We start from the raw sequence: 20,444 nt of genomic DNA, 5'->3' as shown, positions 1-20,444 counted from the left end.
GTTACTCCGAGGTAACAGAGCACTCCTGCTATCCACACTCTATTACTCCGAGGTAACAGAGCATTCTTGCTCCAAGTGTGGATAACTCCTTACGCAAGGTTGAGGTTACATTCAAGCTGAACTAGTAATCAGATATTGTTCTCAACTAAAGAGAAATATTAGCATTTTTTTTCTTTTAAGCCAAAAATATATTATTGCTTATTTGTTAAAGGACAATAACACGATGCATCTTAGACAAGTATCTGCTATAACATACCTTTGGAATAAAACAAAGTTATAAAATTTCTTGCAGCTAGTCAGCAGCTCCACCCAATACTATTTATCTTAACACGGTATGAATGGTCGGAGTGAACAAGGTCAAGGTGAATTGTAATACACTCGGCTATCTACATGAAAAATGTTGTTCTGCACTTGAACACTCAATATTCCAAATTGAATAAATACATAAAAACATATCATATTTGCGTGGAAACATTTGCCTTGTTTATATAGACATGAGATTTGTCGTATCATAAACTACAGACTCAAATTAATGCTCAAAATTACTCAACTTAAAACTCAAAATTAATGCTTTATCAGTCGTTGAGAACACTACCTATTGGAATGTGAATAATATTTTTGGTGCAATTTCAACCAAATACTACGAAACAATAAATAAAATAAACAAAAAACGAAAAAGGGACAGAAAGATTCCTGAAAATTGCAAAATATTGACATAATAAAGAAGAGTTGCGATATACTGTAGTTTTATATACAGTCAAACATGGATAACTCGAACTTCACGGGACCGAGCAAAAGTGTTCGAATTATCAGAGCGTTCAAGTTATCAGAGCACTGTCACAAGTCAATATATTTACTTATTTATTAGTAGATACATGTACATATACAAACTATAATATAAATCAAAAGCACAAATGGCTTGTTTCAAATTAAATGCTTCTAATGTAAAGTTTAAAACGTTTTTATGAAAAAGTATAGAGATTTTTCTATCACTTGAGATTGGTTTGTTGTTTGAGGTGATGTTATTGCCAGGACGTTTTTCAGATTGACATTGGCAAAACTTGATCGTTGTTGAAATGCTCAGAAGAAAAGACATTTTTTTTCTTTTGGGGTTTTACCCACGATCAATTTTGCCGTTTTTTCTTGAAGTTGATGCAAAGATTACCTCACTTTACCTGGGATTCGTTAAGAGCAACACTCCGAGGCAGTTCAATTAGAAGTTTTACGAGGTTTTACGGTACATTCTATATCACTCACGCTTTTTTAATAGATACTTATTGAATGTACACACGTATTCTGTGTTTAGGTCAAACGATGAATAGTTTTTTGTAGCTAAGACAACGTATACGTTTAATTACAACAATTTTTAAGACGTTTTAAACATTCAACATTCCGACGTTGATTCAACACGGAATCAACGTCGGAAAACTATTCATCACGGGCTAGCCGGGTCACGTACTCAAGGATTTTCGCCACACACATACAAAACAAAAACAACATGCGATTTTTGTTTTGTATGTGCGTGGCGAAAATCCTTGCGCGCGTGACCCGGCTAGCCCGTGCTATTCATCGTATAGCAGTATAAATCAAATTTCACCAAACATTTAGAAAAGTCGTTGACAAAAATATTTTGCCGATGGTGGTAATAACGACGCTTATGATTTACGAAAAGATGAAGTTTACCTCTATGGCTTTGAATAAAGTGATTTTCTAAAGCGATAACAACCGTTTCGGTAGCCGTTGGGCAAAAAAACAGTACGAATTAACAGTGTTGAGTTCGAGTTATCTATAGCAATTTATCATTACGTGGGAACGGACCAAAGAAACCGTTCGAGTTAACCATGTGTTCGAGCTATCCGTGGACGAGTTATCCATGTTTGACTGTATATTACTCAGTTTTTGAGCTGGATTCTTAGAAAGTTGTTCTTTCAAAATTCTTATTCCTGAAAGCAGAGTGTAATTTAACAAGTGTTTAAAAATGATTTTGGGGACAAGCTAACTCTTAGGGACAATTTTTTAAATTTCAAATTTGAATAAATGAGAAATTTAGTGCTAGCGGAATCCGCAAGATGAGGCTCGCAAGCCGATTGGTTTAATGCTATAAACATGACTCGAGAATTTATGTGGAATATATAAATATGATACAGGTGTTTAGGTATTCATGCAAACTTGCAGTTAATTCCATTTGTTGGTGCGATACATTAAGATATTACTACAGTGATAAATGGCAGGTTTATAGAAAGTATTTGGAGAGTAAGATTTATTTAAAAAATATTGATTGATACCGATTCAGGGACCTGATCAAGATATCAGAGCACTACACTGATACCAGGAAGGGGGCACTACTAGATATAAAAACTAATAAAATTATGCATAACTACAGTAACATAATAGTACAAAAACTAATAGCTGTTTAGGCCAATATATTAAAAATCAAAGGCATATTTTAATCAAATTTAAGCTTAGTTAAGTATGAATACCTCTGGCCAGAGCAGACCAACAATTCTAGTTTTCATTTTTACAGTAATTCCAGGACTGAGAACAACTATAATGAAACCAAAGCAAAGAAGAGCACAACACGATATCTATATTAACATTTATGGCTCACTCAGACGCCATTATTTGTGCAGTCTTTAGTCGTGCATAAGTTGAACCAATTGTATATCTCATGATAAACTTAAGAAAATAAACTTGAAAATATATTACAAAACTGAAAAGATTGCCACAAAGCACTGTATTGAATGTAAATGGCTGGTTTAGCTATAAAGAGTTGTGACTCTTACTAGACACCAAAAATAATAGTGATTGCGCGTGAAAAAAGCCTAACTCTAACACCAAAACATTTTTTTCGTCTCAAGCCCCCAGGAAGATGCCAAAGATACAGCTAAGAACGACTCAGACAGCTAAGCAGAGCATCAGGACTACTCCACAAAGTAGACTTCCATATTTGCTAAAGTAATATACAAAGTTAAATGTGGGAGAGGTTGATGGCTTTAAAACTCGCTATGGTTATTATCTATGCGCTTCCATATTAATTAATATCTTAATACATATTTACTGCAAGACCGAGATATATCGGGAAGAGAAGCTTGATAACTGGTTATTATAATATATATTATAGGCATCTTGCACATGTACAGTATATACTTAGCCCTCACTCTATAGTAATTATTTTCCCGAGACAGTGATTACGCAAGTATTCAGAAACGTGCGTCGCATTATTGTAACGCAGGCGCCAGTCAACTACTGAAAATGCACGTACCTTTTACGTCGCTCACGCTCAAAGATTCTGTATCGATAGATTTCCACCATGGCTAATTTGAGGTTGTCAAACCAGCTTCCAAAGCCTGTTGATTACACAAGAGCTATACGTGTACTGATTCATAAGCATCACGCACAGAGACGCAGACAGCAAGCAGTCTTGCAATGACATTGTCTCACCAGAAAACTCGATGTAGTCTTCAACAATCAAGTTTGTCTTCTAGTATATTCAGCGAAGTAGTATAACATTGGAAAGTGATGCATAAACAGAGAATGAGAGCTAGTCTATTATAGGCACATTCAATGTTTGTCACAAGGAAAAGCAAAGCCTGCTCGGGAGAAGCTATAAAAATGCTGTCTAATCTGTTGTTAATTTCATTGGTAGCAGCATTACTAAGTGATGAATTATAAGTCTTCTGATGATACAACGCAACTTGAGAAAGTGTAGCTTATAGAGATACCGGCGCATCATAAAAATGACTGCCTCCCCCTTTAGAAAATGCAAAATGTTTAAAAATTTGCGAGTCTGTTTAACAGTTATTGAAAGCCTTGAGACAACACGGCTCTGTGATAACTTCGACAGATGCAACCTTGATGCAACCTTGATGCAACCTTGATGCATCAGTGGGCAAACATAAATCACTCATTAGCAGAAGCAATAGTAAAATAAAATGCAGTTACACCCTTCACAAACGAACGCCATGAAGAAGAATGAACTGTGAAACCCTCATATAACTAGACTAACAAATCCATATTTTAGCAAACCTGGTTCACAGATTCGTTAAGCCCGTACTAGGAAAAACCAAAATAACACAAACCGCAAACAACTACTTACTTTGACCTACAAACATCTTTTATCGAAGCAATAATTATTAACTAAATTCAAAGTATTACTTGCATGTCTCTAAAGAATATTAAGGGTTATACCCACATGAATTTGCTAATAAATAGAAAAGACAACTCCGACTATTAATAACCTACGAATGCAGTCAGATGGTTCTTATTAAAACGTATATTAAACCAGTATCTTCCAGTAGATTGGCAAGTAAACTACGCGTGATTGCGCAGCAGAACATTGAATCTTACAAGATACATCAGTGAGTGGACACCGAGGCATGGTGCAAATATTATTAAAGTCGTTCTCTTACCTTCCTCTTCAAAAGATGTGAACTCGACATCCTTGATTATCAGTTCAGCATAATTATCATACTCCGTGGCAAACTCTCCTCGAGCTGCCATATAACCAGAGATATCGTTGTAAGCAGCAGACGACATGAATGGACGCGGAGGGAGGCTACAAACTACAATATACCAATATTGTCAAAAGATACAACATCGTGAGATATCACTTTATTAACTTTTTATGAAAAAAACGCAAATAAGATCTGTCACTGTGCCTACCACTCTACTTCAATGAAGGAACTATCACAGTCAGGAGGTGGATAACTATTTTAAGCGTAACTTTCAAGCATTTGAAAAACTCATATTTAGCGATATTCCTTGGATCATCCTATGAATCGAGTATAAATGTCCATCGAGTATAAATGTCGAGAAAATCTGCAGACTTAATACTTACCAAACCCTTTATTCACACTGACAACTGATGGCTAAAGAACCAATGCTGACACTCGATATCAATTATTGATTAGATATCAAGAGATCTAATCAATAAATTACGCAACGCAAAAGACAGCCTAACATCGAGGTCACTCAATATAACTGAGCAGCAGTTCCACACAACTCACCTGTGTTCTTATATGGTGCAAAACAGCTGTACTCTTCTGGAGGTTGCCTGCAGCCTGCAATCACAACAATACACACTCTCCATTAAATTTGCTCCAATGCAACACCAAATCGAAATTGAACTGGCTAATGAAACCCTTTTAATTTTTTCAAAAACGTCAGATTTTTTCGTAAAGGTTTTAATAGGAATTGCATACTACAGCTCAAAATTAGATGACCGGAGATAATCATTTCCATGTGACTGTTTGAAGATGTTAGACGGCCAGATGGAAGCTACTACATCTAACTAAAACTGCAAACTGAAGCTAAGAGCCAATGAGTGATGGTAAGAATCACGGCCATCAAGATGCATGCTCTTGCTTACCTGGAAAGAGTGAGCTTGCTCCATTGATAAATGTGTGAAAATAATGTTTTTCACATTCTCTGGCAGTTCTATAGGGCACATATTTGGCGATGTCTGACCTACAGCATAATGGTTCTCCTTCAGTTAAAGTATCGATCTAAAACAGAGCTGACTAACTTAGTAATGGGATGGGCTATTGTGAGGGGTCAGCTATAGTAGCTTATAACGGGATGGGCTATTGTGAGGGGTCAGCTATGTCAGCTTAAAACAAGATGGGCTAATGTGAGGGGTCAGCTATGGCAGCTTATAACGGGATGGGCTATAGTGAGGGGTCAGCTATGGCAGCTTATAACGGGATGGGCTAATGTGAGGGGTCAGCTATGGCAGCTTATAACGGGATGGGCTATCGTGAGGGGTCAGCTATGGCAGCTTAAAACAAGATGGGCTAATGTGAGGGGTCAGCTATGGCAGCTTATAACGGGATGGGCTATTGTGAGGGGTCAGCTATGGCAGCTTATAACGGGATGGGCTAATGTGAGGGGTCAGCTATGGCAGCTTATAACGGGATGGGCTAATGTGAGGGGTCAGCTATGGCAGCTTAAAACAAGATGGGCTATTGTGAGGGTCAGCTATGGCAGCTTATAACGGGATGGGCTAATGTGAGGGGTCAGCTATGGCAGCTTATAACGGGATGGGCTATTGTGAGGGGTCAGCTATGGCAGCTTAAAACAAGATGGGCTATTGTGAGGGTCAGCTATGGCAGCTTATAACGGGATGGGCTAATGTGAGGGGTCAGCTATGGCAGCTTATAACGGGATGGGCTAATGTGAGGGGTCAGCTATGGCAGCTTATAACGGGATGGGCTAATGTGAGGGGTCAGCTATGGCAGCTTATAACGGGATGGGCTATTGTGAGGGGTCAGCTATCGTAGCTTATAACGGGATGGGCTAATGTGAGGGGTCAGCTATAGTAGCTTATAACGGGATGGGCTATTGTGAGGGGTCAGCTATGGCAGCTTATAACGGGATGGGCTAATGTGAGGGGTCAGCTATAGCAGCTTATAACGGGATGGGCTATCGTGAAAAGCCAGCAGTAGTAGCTTATGCTTCAACTTAATAGAACAACAATTCAGAAAATTACATATTCAGATTGTACACTACTTCAGATAGTATCAAATTTACCTTTCTTGTTTAGAAAGTTTTTACACGAATCACCTATTACTTGATTAATCATTATGTGGAGCCAAACCAGGATTTTTAAAATCATGACATTTTAAGAAATTTATTAACAATAAAAATAAAGAATAACAGTTACAATTGGCTAATGTTCATCTCATTGTTACTATTGACCAGTATTCAGCTCATACAGTTATTATTGGTCAATGTTTACCCCCTACACAATAATGGTCAATATTTACCCCCTACACAATAATGGTCAATATTTACCCCCTACACAATAATGGTCAATATTTACCCCCTACACAATATTGGACAATGTTTACCCCCACACAACATTGGACAAAGTTCAACTCATACAGCTACAATTAGTTAATGTCCAACAGGCGCAGTTATTGTTGACCAAGATTCAATCTGCACAGTTACTATCCTAAAGTTGGTATATCAAGTAAAACAACCCGATGAGAACATCAGCTTGCTTTCTTATACTGTGCAGACAACCCAGCAGCAGTTTTGAGATATTAATCAGTGTAATTCTTTGGCGATTTTTGAGACATCCAAGAGTTAGAGTTCCTATTAGTGAAGAAGCTAGAGTGGCTCAATGAGTTTATCATCTGGCTCTATCACTCAAGTCTCCATAAATCAAGAAGCTAGACTGAAAAATTTAAACTTCAATCTGTGACAACGGTAAAAGAATAATACCTATCAAGCTAAGTTAAAAAAATGTTCAATTTGAATTTATTAGAGATAGATTGTTGGTAAGCCAATAACAATAAATGAGTGCAAACCAGATCAACCCACTCTCCCACCTCAAAAAGACATGTTTTATTTAGCATCTCAATATTATATTTATAGCTTCAATTTATGACTTTCAGTGTTGCATTTTTACTCTACAAAAGTACATCTTAAGTATACTTAATCTAGCTCTTGGCTGAGTAGAATCCTTATTCTGTTACTATCAAAGAGGGAATCGTTGGCACATGTATATGACAGTTACGACTGAATAGAAATTCAAAGTGAACATCATTAAAAAGTTTTTAAAGTAACACAGGCTCTATACAACAGGCTCCCCTGGTAACCTGGGTCATTTTAAAAGCGCTCCTTAAAAGCTGCAAACCTTGGAAAATCTATTTATCATTAAACCCTTGTAGAACAAGAGAAGATAACTTTGCAAAACTGATATGTTCACAAATTCAAACTCAATTATACAGAGCATCACGGGCAGATTAACTTTTCACATGATCAGTATACAGGTGAATACATAGAACACCGATACAGTAGATGCCCTTATAATGTAAACCTCTTTTAACATAAATTCCACTTCACACCATAGACCTATTAACTATACTATATATTATTAACAATATATTCACTATAGTTAATAGGTCTATGCTTCACACAAAGAATTTATGTAAGCTTTTTGCATGGTATTACATAAAAAATTCCATATAATGTAAAGCATCAAGTTGATGCAAGTTACCAAATTCGATTTGAATAACGAGATCCCCATAGTTAGCCATAAAAATATTGTTTTCTCTTTTTTCGTACTTGGGAGAGAAAGCGAGAGTATCTCTATTATATATCTCGTACATTCTGGCGTACAAATCGACCTCGCATATAAGTCAAGGTTTAAAGTTTGGTTGAAAAATGCTGGTTTGGACATGTACCTGCCGCATAAGTCGACTCCCTTATTCTGGTTCAAATTGGTCAATCGCTAATAGTTAATTTGGCATCAGAGATGGGTGATGCGTAGCGGAGGATCTAGCAATAAAAAACGCTCATGTCTTTTGGTGCTATCGGCAATACAACCATTAACAAAAAAGCGAGAGGCGACAGTTCTAGTGAAGACCACTGCGCACGAAAAACAGCACTTCACAATCGCATTGGTCGCCTTGCCAATAGAACGAAACTGTAATCTCTGATAATACGGATTTAAGAGAAAAGCGATCCCACGAGTCAGATTTCTGTTAGGAATTGTGATTCATGTACAAGAAAAAGGATGGTTGGACGATAGGGAATGTGTCAAGTGGATTACCCAAGTGTGGGCTCGTAGGCAGATACTACGAAAGAACCATAAAGTTTAATGAAAGCACATTATTCCATAAGAGAATCCTAGTGATGACTATTTAATTGGTAAATAATGGAACTTTGTGTTAGATCTCATATTGAGTAGGATTATTAGTATTTTACTATTTAATAAATAAACCTCTAGCCTATATGTCATATCATGTAATTTTGATTTGGGATGATTTTTGAAGTTGAATTTTACTAGAACTTGTGTCATGAAAAACTTCTCCGCCGTATAAGTCAAGGATAGATTTTTGAGCATGAGATTTGGTGTCAAATTTTCGACGTATTCGCCGCAATTTACGGTTATAGAACCCTGGAAGTCTACGGTTATAGAACCCTGGAAGTCTACGGTTATAGAACCCTGGAAGTCTACGGTTATAGAACCCTGGAAGTCTACGGTTATAGAACCCTGGAAGTCTACGGTTATAGAACCCTGGAAGTCTACGGCTATAGAACCCTGGAAGTCTACGGTTATAGAACCCTGGAAGTCTACGGTTATAGAACCCTGGAAGTCTACGGCTATAGAACCCTGGAAGTCTACGGTTATAGAACCCTGGAAGTCTACGGCTATAGAACCCTGGAAGTCTACGGCTATAGAACCCTGGAAGTCTACGGTTATAGAACTCTGGAAGTCTACGGTTATAGAACCCTGGAAGTCTACGGTTATAGAACCCTGGAAGTCTACGGCTATAGAACCCTGGAAGTCTACGGTTAAAGAAACCCTGGAAGTCTACGGTTATAGAACCCTGGAAGTCTACGGTTATAGAACCCTGGAAGTCTACGGCTATAGAACCCTGAAAGTCTAGTGTATCATGAGAGATCGTCAGGTGTGCCAATAAAGTAAAGGGAATAACTAGCTTCAGAATTATTGAGAGATACCGAGAGGCAGCAGGCAGAGGCAGCAATTGGTGCTGATGTTATAGTATCGGTCTACCAAGTTGAATGCCATGAGTTCAAGTTCAGTTAAAATCAAGACTGTATCTCGACCTCTAACCCTAGCTTCGAACAAGCTGGCAGACACAGCTCTTATTATAGTAAAGATGTATGTTTCTTTTTGTATTTCAGACAAAAACAATATTTTTTCTTTGGAGTGTAGAGCTTGTTGTGGAGAAAAAAATGATCAAAATGATCCGCTTAACTTTAACTAACTTTAACGTTTGCGTTCCGATTAACTTAAAGGAAAAATTACCATAATCAAGGATGCTAAACAAAGTGTTAAGTGATAAGAAAAAGGGAAATGTTGATTATACAGATCATTAATATACCAGTCAATAAATTAAAAAGTTAAGCTTAGTTATTTTCATTTGGAAGGGTCACAGGGGTGAGTTTTGGAAAATCGTGGAACGCATTTCGCTATTTACATGGATTTACTCTTCGTATAATGTGTAATCCCTATAAGGTAAACATTCCCGGAACACATTATTTCTGTTGTAGGAGCGTCCACAGTATATGGAACGCACTTATAGAGACTTTTGACCCAGATGAAATCAGAAAACCACTTAATCAAACTGATAAATTTACAAAACATTGCGTTGTCCTCACCAGCTCCCCAAACCACAGGATTCAATAGCATCCAATAACAACAGCTCTTCTTTGGCAGCCCATGCGGAACCCGGAATCACAGGGAAGTCTTCTCTCTAAAAGACAATAATGGTCAAGAAAAGCAAACTATCAGATCTATTTTTAGCAATGTTATGGTATTTATCAAATCACTTGATTCTCAATCTTGATACACATTGTAAGCTGCCACAAACTAACAAAAATGATAATATATATAAGTATGGCAACCATGATGTTCAAACAACACAAATTCTGGCCAGTTTTTTATAGCAGTAAATGCAAGGCAATGGCTTGCATATTAGCTACGATTTATCTTATCTGAAGCATTGCAAGCCAGATACGTTATGCCAATTAATAAACTCTCAGCGATCCTTAGTACCACCATGATAGTTACAATACATGTAAGAACCTCAAACCCTTATTATTTTAGCCGTCCCCCAACAGTTGCATTTAATTAGAGGTGGCTTTCAAAAAAGGGTGGCACTGTATTTTTCAACTAGCTCATTAGAATTTTGGAATGATAAATTTGACCCTTTTACAGGCAAAATGATGCTAATGTCGCCTATATAGATAGATATTTACACTTTCCTTCGGGCGAATTGACATTAATGCGGTCGACCATTTTTTCTAAAAAACTTAAATTCATGAGTGTCGAAATATCAGACTGAGTTAAACAAGGAACTAATCTGATTATAAATTATTACCATGGTGCTGTTATTATTAGCATGGTGCTGTTATTATTAGCATGGTGCCGTTATTATTAGCATGGTGCTGTTATTATTAGCATGGTGCTGTTATTATTAGCATGGTGCCGTTATTATTAGCATGGTGCTGTTATTATTAGCATGGTGCCGTTATTATTAGCATGGTGCTGTTATTATTAGCATGGTGCTGTTATTATTAGCATGGTGCTGTTATTATTAGCATGGTGCTGTTATTATTAGCATGGTGCTGTTATTATTAGCATGGTGCTGTTATTATTAGCATGGTGCTGTTATTATTAGCATGGTGCTGTTATTATTAGCATGGTGCCGTTATTATTAGCATGGTGCTGTTATTATTAGCATGGTGCTGTTATTATTAGCATGGTGCTGTTATTATTAGCATGGTGCCGTTATTATTAGCATGGTGCTGTTATTATTAGCATGGTGCCGTTATTATTAGCATGGTGCTGTTATTATTAGCATGGTGCCGTTATTATTAGCATGGTGCTGTTATTATTAGCATGGTGCTGTTATTATTAGCATGGTGCTGTTATTATTAGCATGGTGCTGTTATTATTAGCATGGTGCTGTTATTATTAGCATGGTGCTGTTATTATTAGCATGGTGCCGTTATTATTAGCATGGTGCCGTTATTATTAGCATGGTGCTGTTATTATTAGCATAGTGCTGTTATTATTAGCATGGTGCTGTTATTATTAGCATGGTGCTGTTATTATTAGCATGGTGCTGTTATTATTAGCATGGTGCTGTTATTATTAGCATGGTGCTGTTATTATTAGCATGGTGCCGTTATTATTAGCATGGTGCCGTTATTATTAGCATGTTGCTGTTATTATTAGCATGGTGCTGTTATTATTAGCATGGTGCTGTTATTATTAGCATGGTGCCGTTATTATTAGCATGGTGCTGTTATTATTAGCATGGTGCCGTTATTATTAGCATGGTGCTGTTATTATTAGCATGGTGCTGTTATTATTAGCATGGTGCTGTTATTATTAGCATGGTGCTGTTATTATTAGCATGGTGCTGTTATTATTAGCATGGTGCTGTTATTATTAGCATGGTGCTGTTATTATTAGCATGGTGCTGTTATTATTAGCATGGTGCTGTTATTATTAGCATGGTGCTGTTATTATTAGCATGGTGCTGTTATTATTAGCATGGTGCTGTTATTAAGCATTTCGACGCTGTCAAAGTTTTAAAGAACAAGCATAAAGTTTTGGAGTTACAAAACGAACAAAACATTTTAAATTTTCAAAAACGTTTTTAACATTTTAAAGTTAGAATACGCAATAACAATGGTTGCTATTACTGCACACATGGTCCTGAAGAGTATTTAACACTTTAAAGTCCTCAGGTAAGATTGTAAACCTCATTATGGACAAATCTGAAAACAATGGATATGATTTAGACCTTAGTTACTTCAAATCAAAGTTTAGTTCTGGTCAATCTTCTCTGGTACACATCACTAAAATCATGGCAATTACTACAGCGACAACAAAAAAATTAACTGTTATTGATGTAACCGAGTCATTATTAGTTCAATTTTGTGGAGACTTCTACTGATCATTTTCTATTATGGGTTTTTGAAGATCAAACAATGTGAAAGTAGTGGGCAAATAGAAGTGGCGTTCAAAAGGCGGCGCTGTATTTTTTACCCTCCTTCTAGCATGGCATTCTATTAGAAGTGGCATTTAAATAAAGGTGGCATTCAAATAGAGGTTTTATGGTAAATACACACATTCAGAAGAATCATGATAATAATTCTAAAAAAGATTAAGACAAGAGAATATTCTATTCTGATTAACCATGTTGCTTTGTCAACCATGATTAGCAACATATTGAAATACTCAAAGTCTGCAACGTATTTATACGTCCTGCATTAGCTTTCGAGCAGTGTTTATAGAATTACACCGATCGACTTGTGCATGCATTTTGTGAAGTGAGCTAGCAAGAAATTCTACCTTCACAAAAATGAGGGAATTAAAAAAATTATCTGTAAAAAACAGCTACTCTCAGAAGTAATCTTTTTAAAACATATTAACAAGTCCTCTCTGATCAGGTATGAGGAGTTTGAACAAATAATTTTTAAATAATTTAGTATTAAAAAATGAGTGATTCTAATATAATTATAAAGCAATGAAGCTGTTTCAGGCCAATATTTTGCAGCGATCGCAAATCTAGTGTCTATTTTCAAAACTAGAAAAATGTTTGAAAATTTGTCAACACTACAAAAATCTAAATCGGTAATGTTATCGGCTACTGCTGACAAATAAAGACTTGCGTTCAGTTCTCTTTTAAGGCAATGCTTGACCAATTGCCAAAATAGCTTATAACAAAGTAACAAGAAAAATCAATGATTTTTTATTGATTTTTCAATTTAATGATTCAAACATGGTAGGCGCAGTGATTGCACAAATATACCATATTTATTTGAGTACAACACACAAAACTTTGTACCAACTTTCAATCAAAAATTAAGGATGTGCGTTATACACGAGCCTGGAAAGTCACATAGCTCATATACAGCCCAAATATATGCAAGACTAATTGAAAAAAAATAGAAACATTTTTTATACCAAATGGCATTCCAAAGTTAAGGGTGTCTGTTATACACGTGCACGTTGTACTCAAAGAAATATAATAAGCAAATAATATCCTTACAACCAACAAAGCTATTCTACTGGAAATAAACTTTTTTAATAATTATTCGCTTCAAAGTATCGCATATGGTCATCAATACTGAACTTATGCTTCCTAGTCACATGCTTTATTAGAAATGATGGTGCCATTTTCTTCAAAAAAGTCGCGTTAGAACTGGATTTCATAGCGCCTTCAAGATGTGATTGCGTCAGATTTTAGTTGATTATAACTGAAAGTATCGAAATTTTTCCTTTAATTTGAGATGTTTGTTGTTTTAAGCGATCTCATTGTCAAGATATTTAAAGATTAAAATCAACAAAAATTGATCGCGGTAAAAACGCTCAGAAAAAACATGTGCCCAGACTTGCCAAAAATGATGTATACAGTGAGACAGTCTGTCTCTATCTCTCATATTCACATCGGCTATTGCGATAAAAGTCTAGTCCACTGCGGCTCTGAAACCTACTCAGGCAATGTAAAATCACCATATGTGATGTACTTGACATGCACTTACTCTAGAGTTGAGTCACTTGTCCTCCGACCTCACTAGCAGCAATTTCCTGTCCATGATAAGGCTGACAAAGCTTTTGAAATTTGTGCATACACTAAAACTAAGGCCAGGGTAATTGACAACTGATAGAAACTAATAGACTGAGTACTTACAATAATCTCATAGGAATGATTAGCAGAGTGCACGGCATTGCTGCGGCCAGTACTAAAGCACAGTGTGCATAATAAGGCATTTTCTGTTTGAGGAGTTCCTTTATATCTCTCTGCATATAGCTTTGTCTCTCCGGAGTTACCAGTTTTGTCGCATATTAATTCTAAAAAACATATTTTAGAAACTGCTAACACTTTATTGTAAATCGGTGTAACTGAGTGGTCAGCCATCAAACTCGGTAACTTTACTGTTTATTATATTTTGTGATAGATAACACCACAAGCTATAATAAATAAAGGCAAGGCCTCTGTGCAATGACAAACATGGTCTGAAATGTACATAGCTTGGCAATAAATGTGGGCTACTCTATGAGATCTTGTGCTAGACATTAATTTGTTTCTACCCTAGCTATTTGTTGGTTATAGATGGAGTAGTTAGCTACTTCGACAACCTGTTAGCAACAGTGCTGACAGACTGACTATAAACAGGTAGACTGTCATGCTTTGTTCCATGCTGACAATAAAACAGATGCACATGCTAATCCTGCCTATCAATTACAAGTTTCATCAGGCTAATGAGAGCAATAAAGCTAGCTGTGCTGGTAAAGTACGACACACAGGAGTTGAATGCGCACAATGTCTCCAAATGAGTTAGGATAAATTGCACCTCTGCTGTTTTGCTGTACGTAGCCAGTCGAACGCCATGTTTTCGTACAGAAAAAAGAGACTTGCATGATGAGCACAACCTCTAAAAAAATTAATTTCTTGTCATATTTGTTAATTTTTCAGATACAGGCGGAATACTCCAGATTCTTTACCGTACCTCCTTCCTGATTCTCTGCCTCCTATTTTTGAACATTGAGCCCCTAAATTCTGAAGCCAACAATTGCATTTACCTTTGTTTAAGACACAAAGTGAGCACAGAACAGCATTTAGTTTGAGATACACATTTGTAATTTAAACGCAACAACAGAAGTCAAGTTACTCAGTTTTTATTGTCACATTTTAATTTATGATCACCTCAACATATGAATTTTTAAAACTATTGCAAGTGGAGAGGCTCATCATGATAATTAATAATAAAATGAAAAAATATCAACTGTAAGAATACAACAAAGCTGTTAATTTGCAGTACATGTGGCCTAGAGTCGCTCAAGTTAGAGTAGCTTCATGTATCTATTATCCCCACTACTTATGTTCGGTGCATCTACCTAATTTGCTTCTTTGCGCAAGAAAGCGAAGCTTTAATAAACAACTAATCTTATTGGTAAAGTAAATGCAATAACTATATTTAATATCTTAAATAAAATTTAAATATTAAATTTAGCTTTGCTACTGCTTTAACATTTTCTATTATTAACTGAAGCATCTATTAAAAAGCTATTGAACTCTAAAACGAATTAAAATTAATACAAAGCTTCTTATATTACAACGTTTATGACAATTATGTATCGTAAAACCTTCACTTGAATGCCACTTCTATTTAAATGTCACATCTATTTGAGCGCCACTGCATCACTATTATAGAATGATTGAGAAATAGAGCGCCACCCTTCAATTGAATGCCACCTCTATTTGAGCGCCACTTTGACATTCTTTGATCTTTACCAATCGATAAATGATCAGTAAAAACTTTTCCACAAAATGGTTCGAACAATGACTCGGTAACACCAATAGCAATTAATTCTTTTGCTGTTGCTGTTCATAGTTGGTTGCAAGTTCATTTATAACTCCAACACTTTACAATTTTTCATTAAAAATCTGAAAGCAACGTCATAGAAATAATTAATAACTGTAGAAGACTAGTAGTAGTTCCTTGTTTAATACAGTCTTGGTACATTGACAAAACCATTAAACATTTACAATGGAATCTGTACTACTATTTTGAGGCTGCAACTTTTGCTTAGCAAACATGTCCAAGATTACACGTGGACTCTCTTCATTTGCGCCACAAGTGTATTCTAAAAGGCAACGTGTAAAGGTTTTGCTCTGTTAAAAAAATTGTTTGGAAGCTAGTATCGACTAGTTCATCAGTGCAGAAAAAAATTTGAAGTCAGATGACACTGCGGAGGTATTGAAAAGCCAGAAAAAGTGAAATGGATCCAAATGAAAACAATAATCAGAACGCAATTTGCTGAGCAAACAATGCAAATATTTTTGTTTCAAAAATTTTAATTTTTGTATATCCATGTATTATAAATATTGTTTGGTTGTATTACTTGTTAATTAATATTTTTTTAGCATTTGATAGATAAAATAACTTATAAATTTGCAGACTTATAGAGTTTTATCACATACTGTAAAATTGAAATGACTGTAAGATTGAAATGACCAGTAAGAATTGAATCGATTCTTTACAGTCATCCTAGATGAATGAACTCGATTATTTACTTTTCAAAAAGCGAAACTCGAGTGAATACTTGTTTTTATCATTACTATCTCAGTATCTCTATGATTAGTATGATTAGTACTGTGTTGATGGAAAATCTTTCATGGACATGTACACACTGTCAATCCTTTGACAGTGTGTACATCAGATGGTGGATATGGTGGTATGTAATAATAATTGCAGTCCTAATGTGGCAATGTATGCATTGGCAATAATTTGACACACTATTTCCATTTGCTGCATGCAGTTGCCCTACAAAGCCGTCATTTTTTTTCATCCACTAATTGCTTTCAATAACTTGTATTTGCTTTTCGAACTCAAGAAATGGCTGCCGCATGCTGCTCAGCCAGTGGCAGCTGTTGTCATCAAGGAGCCAGAGGAGCACAGAGTAGGTCACTTCAACAAACTGAAGAAGAGAGCCATTGCTCCTCCAGTGCGTGATGTTAGCTTAGAGGGTAAACTACTTAAATATCATGAGTTGACTGCTACACATAAAGATAATTTCACATTTTCATATTTTTACTGTCTGTATATATATATACAGTGAAACATGGATAACTCAAACTTCACGGGACCGAGCGAAAGTGTCTGAGTTATCAGAGCGTTCAAGTTATCAGAGCACAGTCACAAGTGAATGTATTTATCAGTAGATACATATACAAACTACATGTATATATAAAACTGAAGTATAGGTTGTTTGTTGTAAGTTAAAGGGCATCTGATGTAGAGTTTTAAAGTATTTATCAGAAAGTATAGATATTTTTATACACTTGAGATTTGTGTGTTGTTTTAGGTGATGTGACTGCCAGAACTTTTTCAGAAGAAAATTGGCAAAACCTAATCGCGGTTAAAACGCTCAGAAGACATTTTTTCTTCTGAGTGTTTTACTCGAGATCAATTTTGCCAATTTTAATCTTAAAACTTCTTGTCAGTCACATCACCTAAAACTGCAAACAAATCTCAGCCCAATAGAAAAATATCTATTCTTTCTGATAATTTTTAAAACTGGACATAAGTAAACATTTACGACCAATGCAAAAAAGCATGCTTTACATCTGATCAGTTGTTTCATTTAAAAAACTTATCGAGTGTAGTCTGTGACAAGGTATTTTTTTGACAAAGATCAACAGTGTGACTTATTGTAGAAATAGATTTTAAACAGTTATTATAGTCCTTAAAAACTTGTTAGTCTTTTCTAACAAAATTGGCCCATCGATAGGTACGCCTTCACTACGCACTTGTCTAAACCAAGTCAATAATACACCATCCAAATAATCGTGCGACGTTGAACGATCTCTTAGCCTTGATGAATTTTGGTCACATAACGATCTTATTCTTTCTTTTTGTTTAATCCATGTTGACACTGTACTTTTTGGAAGATTTTCTCTTTTTGATAATGCTGATAGCTTTTGTCCTGCTTCGATTTCCTCGAGTACTTTAAGTTTGTCAGAAGGTTTCCATGCTTTTCTTTGCTTGCGTGATGCCATCGTAAAGTGGATGTCTGTTGTAGCGGACGCCAAGCCACGAGCCTATTTGTGACATTTTATCTTTATGTATCCACATATAATCATTGCTACAATATGTATTTTGCATGCTGTGTCTATCTTTATTAAATTTTTATCGCTAATACCTTCTAACGTTTATAGCTTGGCCGTAACTAAGCGAACGTCTTAGCGACCCTATTAATCATTTTTATACGATTTCCTTTCGGTTCCATTATACGGTACGGGGGAAATTATATGTACACTATACGCGTATAAAAAGCGCTTTCGTTAAGAAAGCAGGGTGGTCTCAGCTCCGCGACTAGTGGAAACTCCTTCAAAACAAATTGAACGGAAACCATGTTTGTGAATTCGACAAAAAACTGTTCGAGTTAACGGTGCCGAGGTCGAGTTATATAGAGCCATTTATCATTGCGTGGGAACGGACCAAGCAAATCCATTCGAGTTAACCATGTGTTCGATATATCCGAGGGCGAGTTATCCATGTTTCACTGTATATATATATATATATATATATATATCAAGTGACAGAAATTATTGTTTTAGTGGTTGTTGCTTTTGTTGCCATAATTGTAAGCAGTGATGTGTTGACTAATCCAATGTGATATCACTAGAGGGTTGATGATGATGCAAATCCGGTAGCTAGTTTCTATAAATGAAAATTGTGATGCTCTGGTGCTGTTTAATAAGCATTCTGGATAAACTGTAGAAAGCAATTTGATCGTCATCAGTAAAAACTTTCACACAGGTTCCTGTATAGAGTAGAGTGTTGGAGTAAACACAAAAGGCAGATGCTCAAGCTGGCTGAAATTAAGTAGATGCTATGCACTCGCTCTGCCTGCAACCAGTGCGCCAGTTGAGTGCATATTCAGTCTTGTGCATTATTATGCACCCCCATAAATAGAGGATGACCCAGCAACATAAACAAAACTTTCATTTAATAAATGTAACCACCAAGCGCATTGAGAAACTGTCCTATGATGCATGCTAAAATAAAACTCCAACAATTGTATTTCTAGGCTTGTTTTGCATAAGAGTTACCCAACAACATTTCCGTAAGTGAGCAACTTCTAATCAGAGCAAAAGTTAAACAGGCTAGCTAGTGGACAGGTGGCAAATTGATAGAGAATTGATTTTGTCCAATGAACTGAATTGAGTTGAATCGACTAATTGGAAGTTACAATAGTTAAAGAATTGAGAATTGAACTGTAGAGTTTTGCTTATTGATTTTAAATGAATTAATTCTTTAATTGCTAAATTTTTTTTATGATAATTGGATTGAATCGAGTCATTTTTAAAGCCTTAAAAAGCAGCTCTGCATTACAGTACACATGCAGTCGGTTATTTCCATCACACTTGTTAATTCATGACAAATGAGTGTTTACAGATTTGTTACACGCACATCAAAACAAGATTGTTTGGTAAGAAGCACTAATTTGTGCAAATTTATGAAAAAATATTAAACATCGGAAAACGTGATTCTTCTGAGAAAAAGATTTAAATCAACGACTTGAGTCATTTGATCGTTTCGTGTCAACCTTATTATCTGAAATGAAAAAAGTTTGAGTGATGCAAAGAAATATTTGTAGTCGAATATTGTTGATGTTTGCAGTCAACATCTATAAGATTATGTTGTCTTGTCATATATCTAACAAAATTATCACCTTCCACGATAAATTCAGATGTGCCATCTCCTTGTATATCTATAACAGGTTGGTTAACGGAGTTTAATAGTATATAAACGCATTCTACACATTTAATATATGGCATGTGTAAAACAGCTTGGCATATGAAGCACCGAGGTGATGCAAAACTAATATCCATATCTCTCTTCGTTGATTAATATAAAAAATGTGACCGACAAGTAGTCGAAAGTACAATAATGGCGCAGCGCATGTAAGGATTTAGGCTATTGCCTAACATCCTTCAATAAATCAAAATAGCAATAAAACCTCGACTAGCCTGTTGGTAACAAAATTTGTGTAAGCGTGGGTTTGTTGTAACCAGGGCTTGTTTATTAAGTATCGTCAGTCATCGCTGACGTTTTGGAGTAAATTTTTCGCAACTACTATTACATCTGAAAGACATTATACATGTATTAGTAAAGCGCAGAATGTCTCAATCGCGTAACTTTGTTTAGAGTTTAGCAGCTTACCGGATTGTAAAAAAAAATGATAGACTGTAGAATCCTTTGTGATATTACTTTTTATTATGTTCTCATTATTACTCCTTAATCTTACAGTTCTATTTCTATTGGTGTCACAACTGCTGTACAAATTCCTGCTGTAATATGAGAGAATAATATCAAAGACCTTAAACTAATACTACCTGGTAATATATTTAATCACTATAAACATTACAAATAGCGAAGAT

The 20,444-nt window shown here is 35.8% G+C and overlaps 1 protein-coding gene across 1 annotated transcript in view; it reads right to left on the bottom strand.

Annotated features, from left to right (window-relative positions):
• The window catches only part of LOC137391316 (transcriptional adapter 2-alpha-like), a 44,023-nt gene extending 24,121 nt beyond the window's left edge, over positions 1-19,902 (bottom strand). The window contains exons 1-7 of the mRNA XM_068077745.1: positions 19,736-19,902; positions 14,184-14,344; positions 10,135-10,229; positions 5,369-5,466; positions 5,007-5,060; positions 4,410-4,562; positions 3,263-3,347 (exon numbers count right to left, since the gene is read on the bottom strand). Coding sequence (XP_067933846.1) covers positions 3,263-3,347; positions 4,410-4,562; positions 5,007-5,060; positions 5,369-5,466; positions 10,135-10,229; positions 14,184-14,344; positions 19,736-19,895 — 806 coding nt within the window. The 5' untranslated portion in view covers positions 19,896-19,902. The remainder of the gene's footprint in view (positions 1-3,262; positions 3,348-4,409; positions 4,563-5,006; positions 5,061-5,368; positions 5,467-10,134; positions 10,230-14,183; positions 14,345-19,735) is intronic.
• Between the last annotated feature and the right edge of the window lie 542 nt (positions 19,903-20,444).

The sequence above is a fragment of the Watersipora subatra genome, chromosome 3 (assembly GCF_963576615.1).
Source record: "Watersipora subatra chromosome 3, tzWatSuba1.1, whole genome shotgun sequence".
NCBI classification, from domain to species: Eukaryota; Metazoa; Bryozoa; class Gymnolaemata; order Cheilostomatida; family Watersiporidae; genus Watersipora; species Watersipora subatra.
Note: the sequence above shows the minus strand (reverse complement) of the source record. Positions and strands in the feature narration are given on the sequence as shown.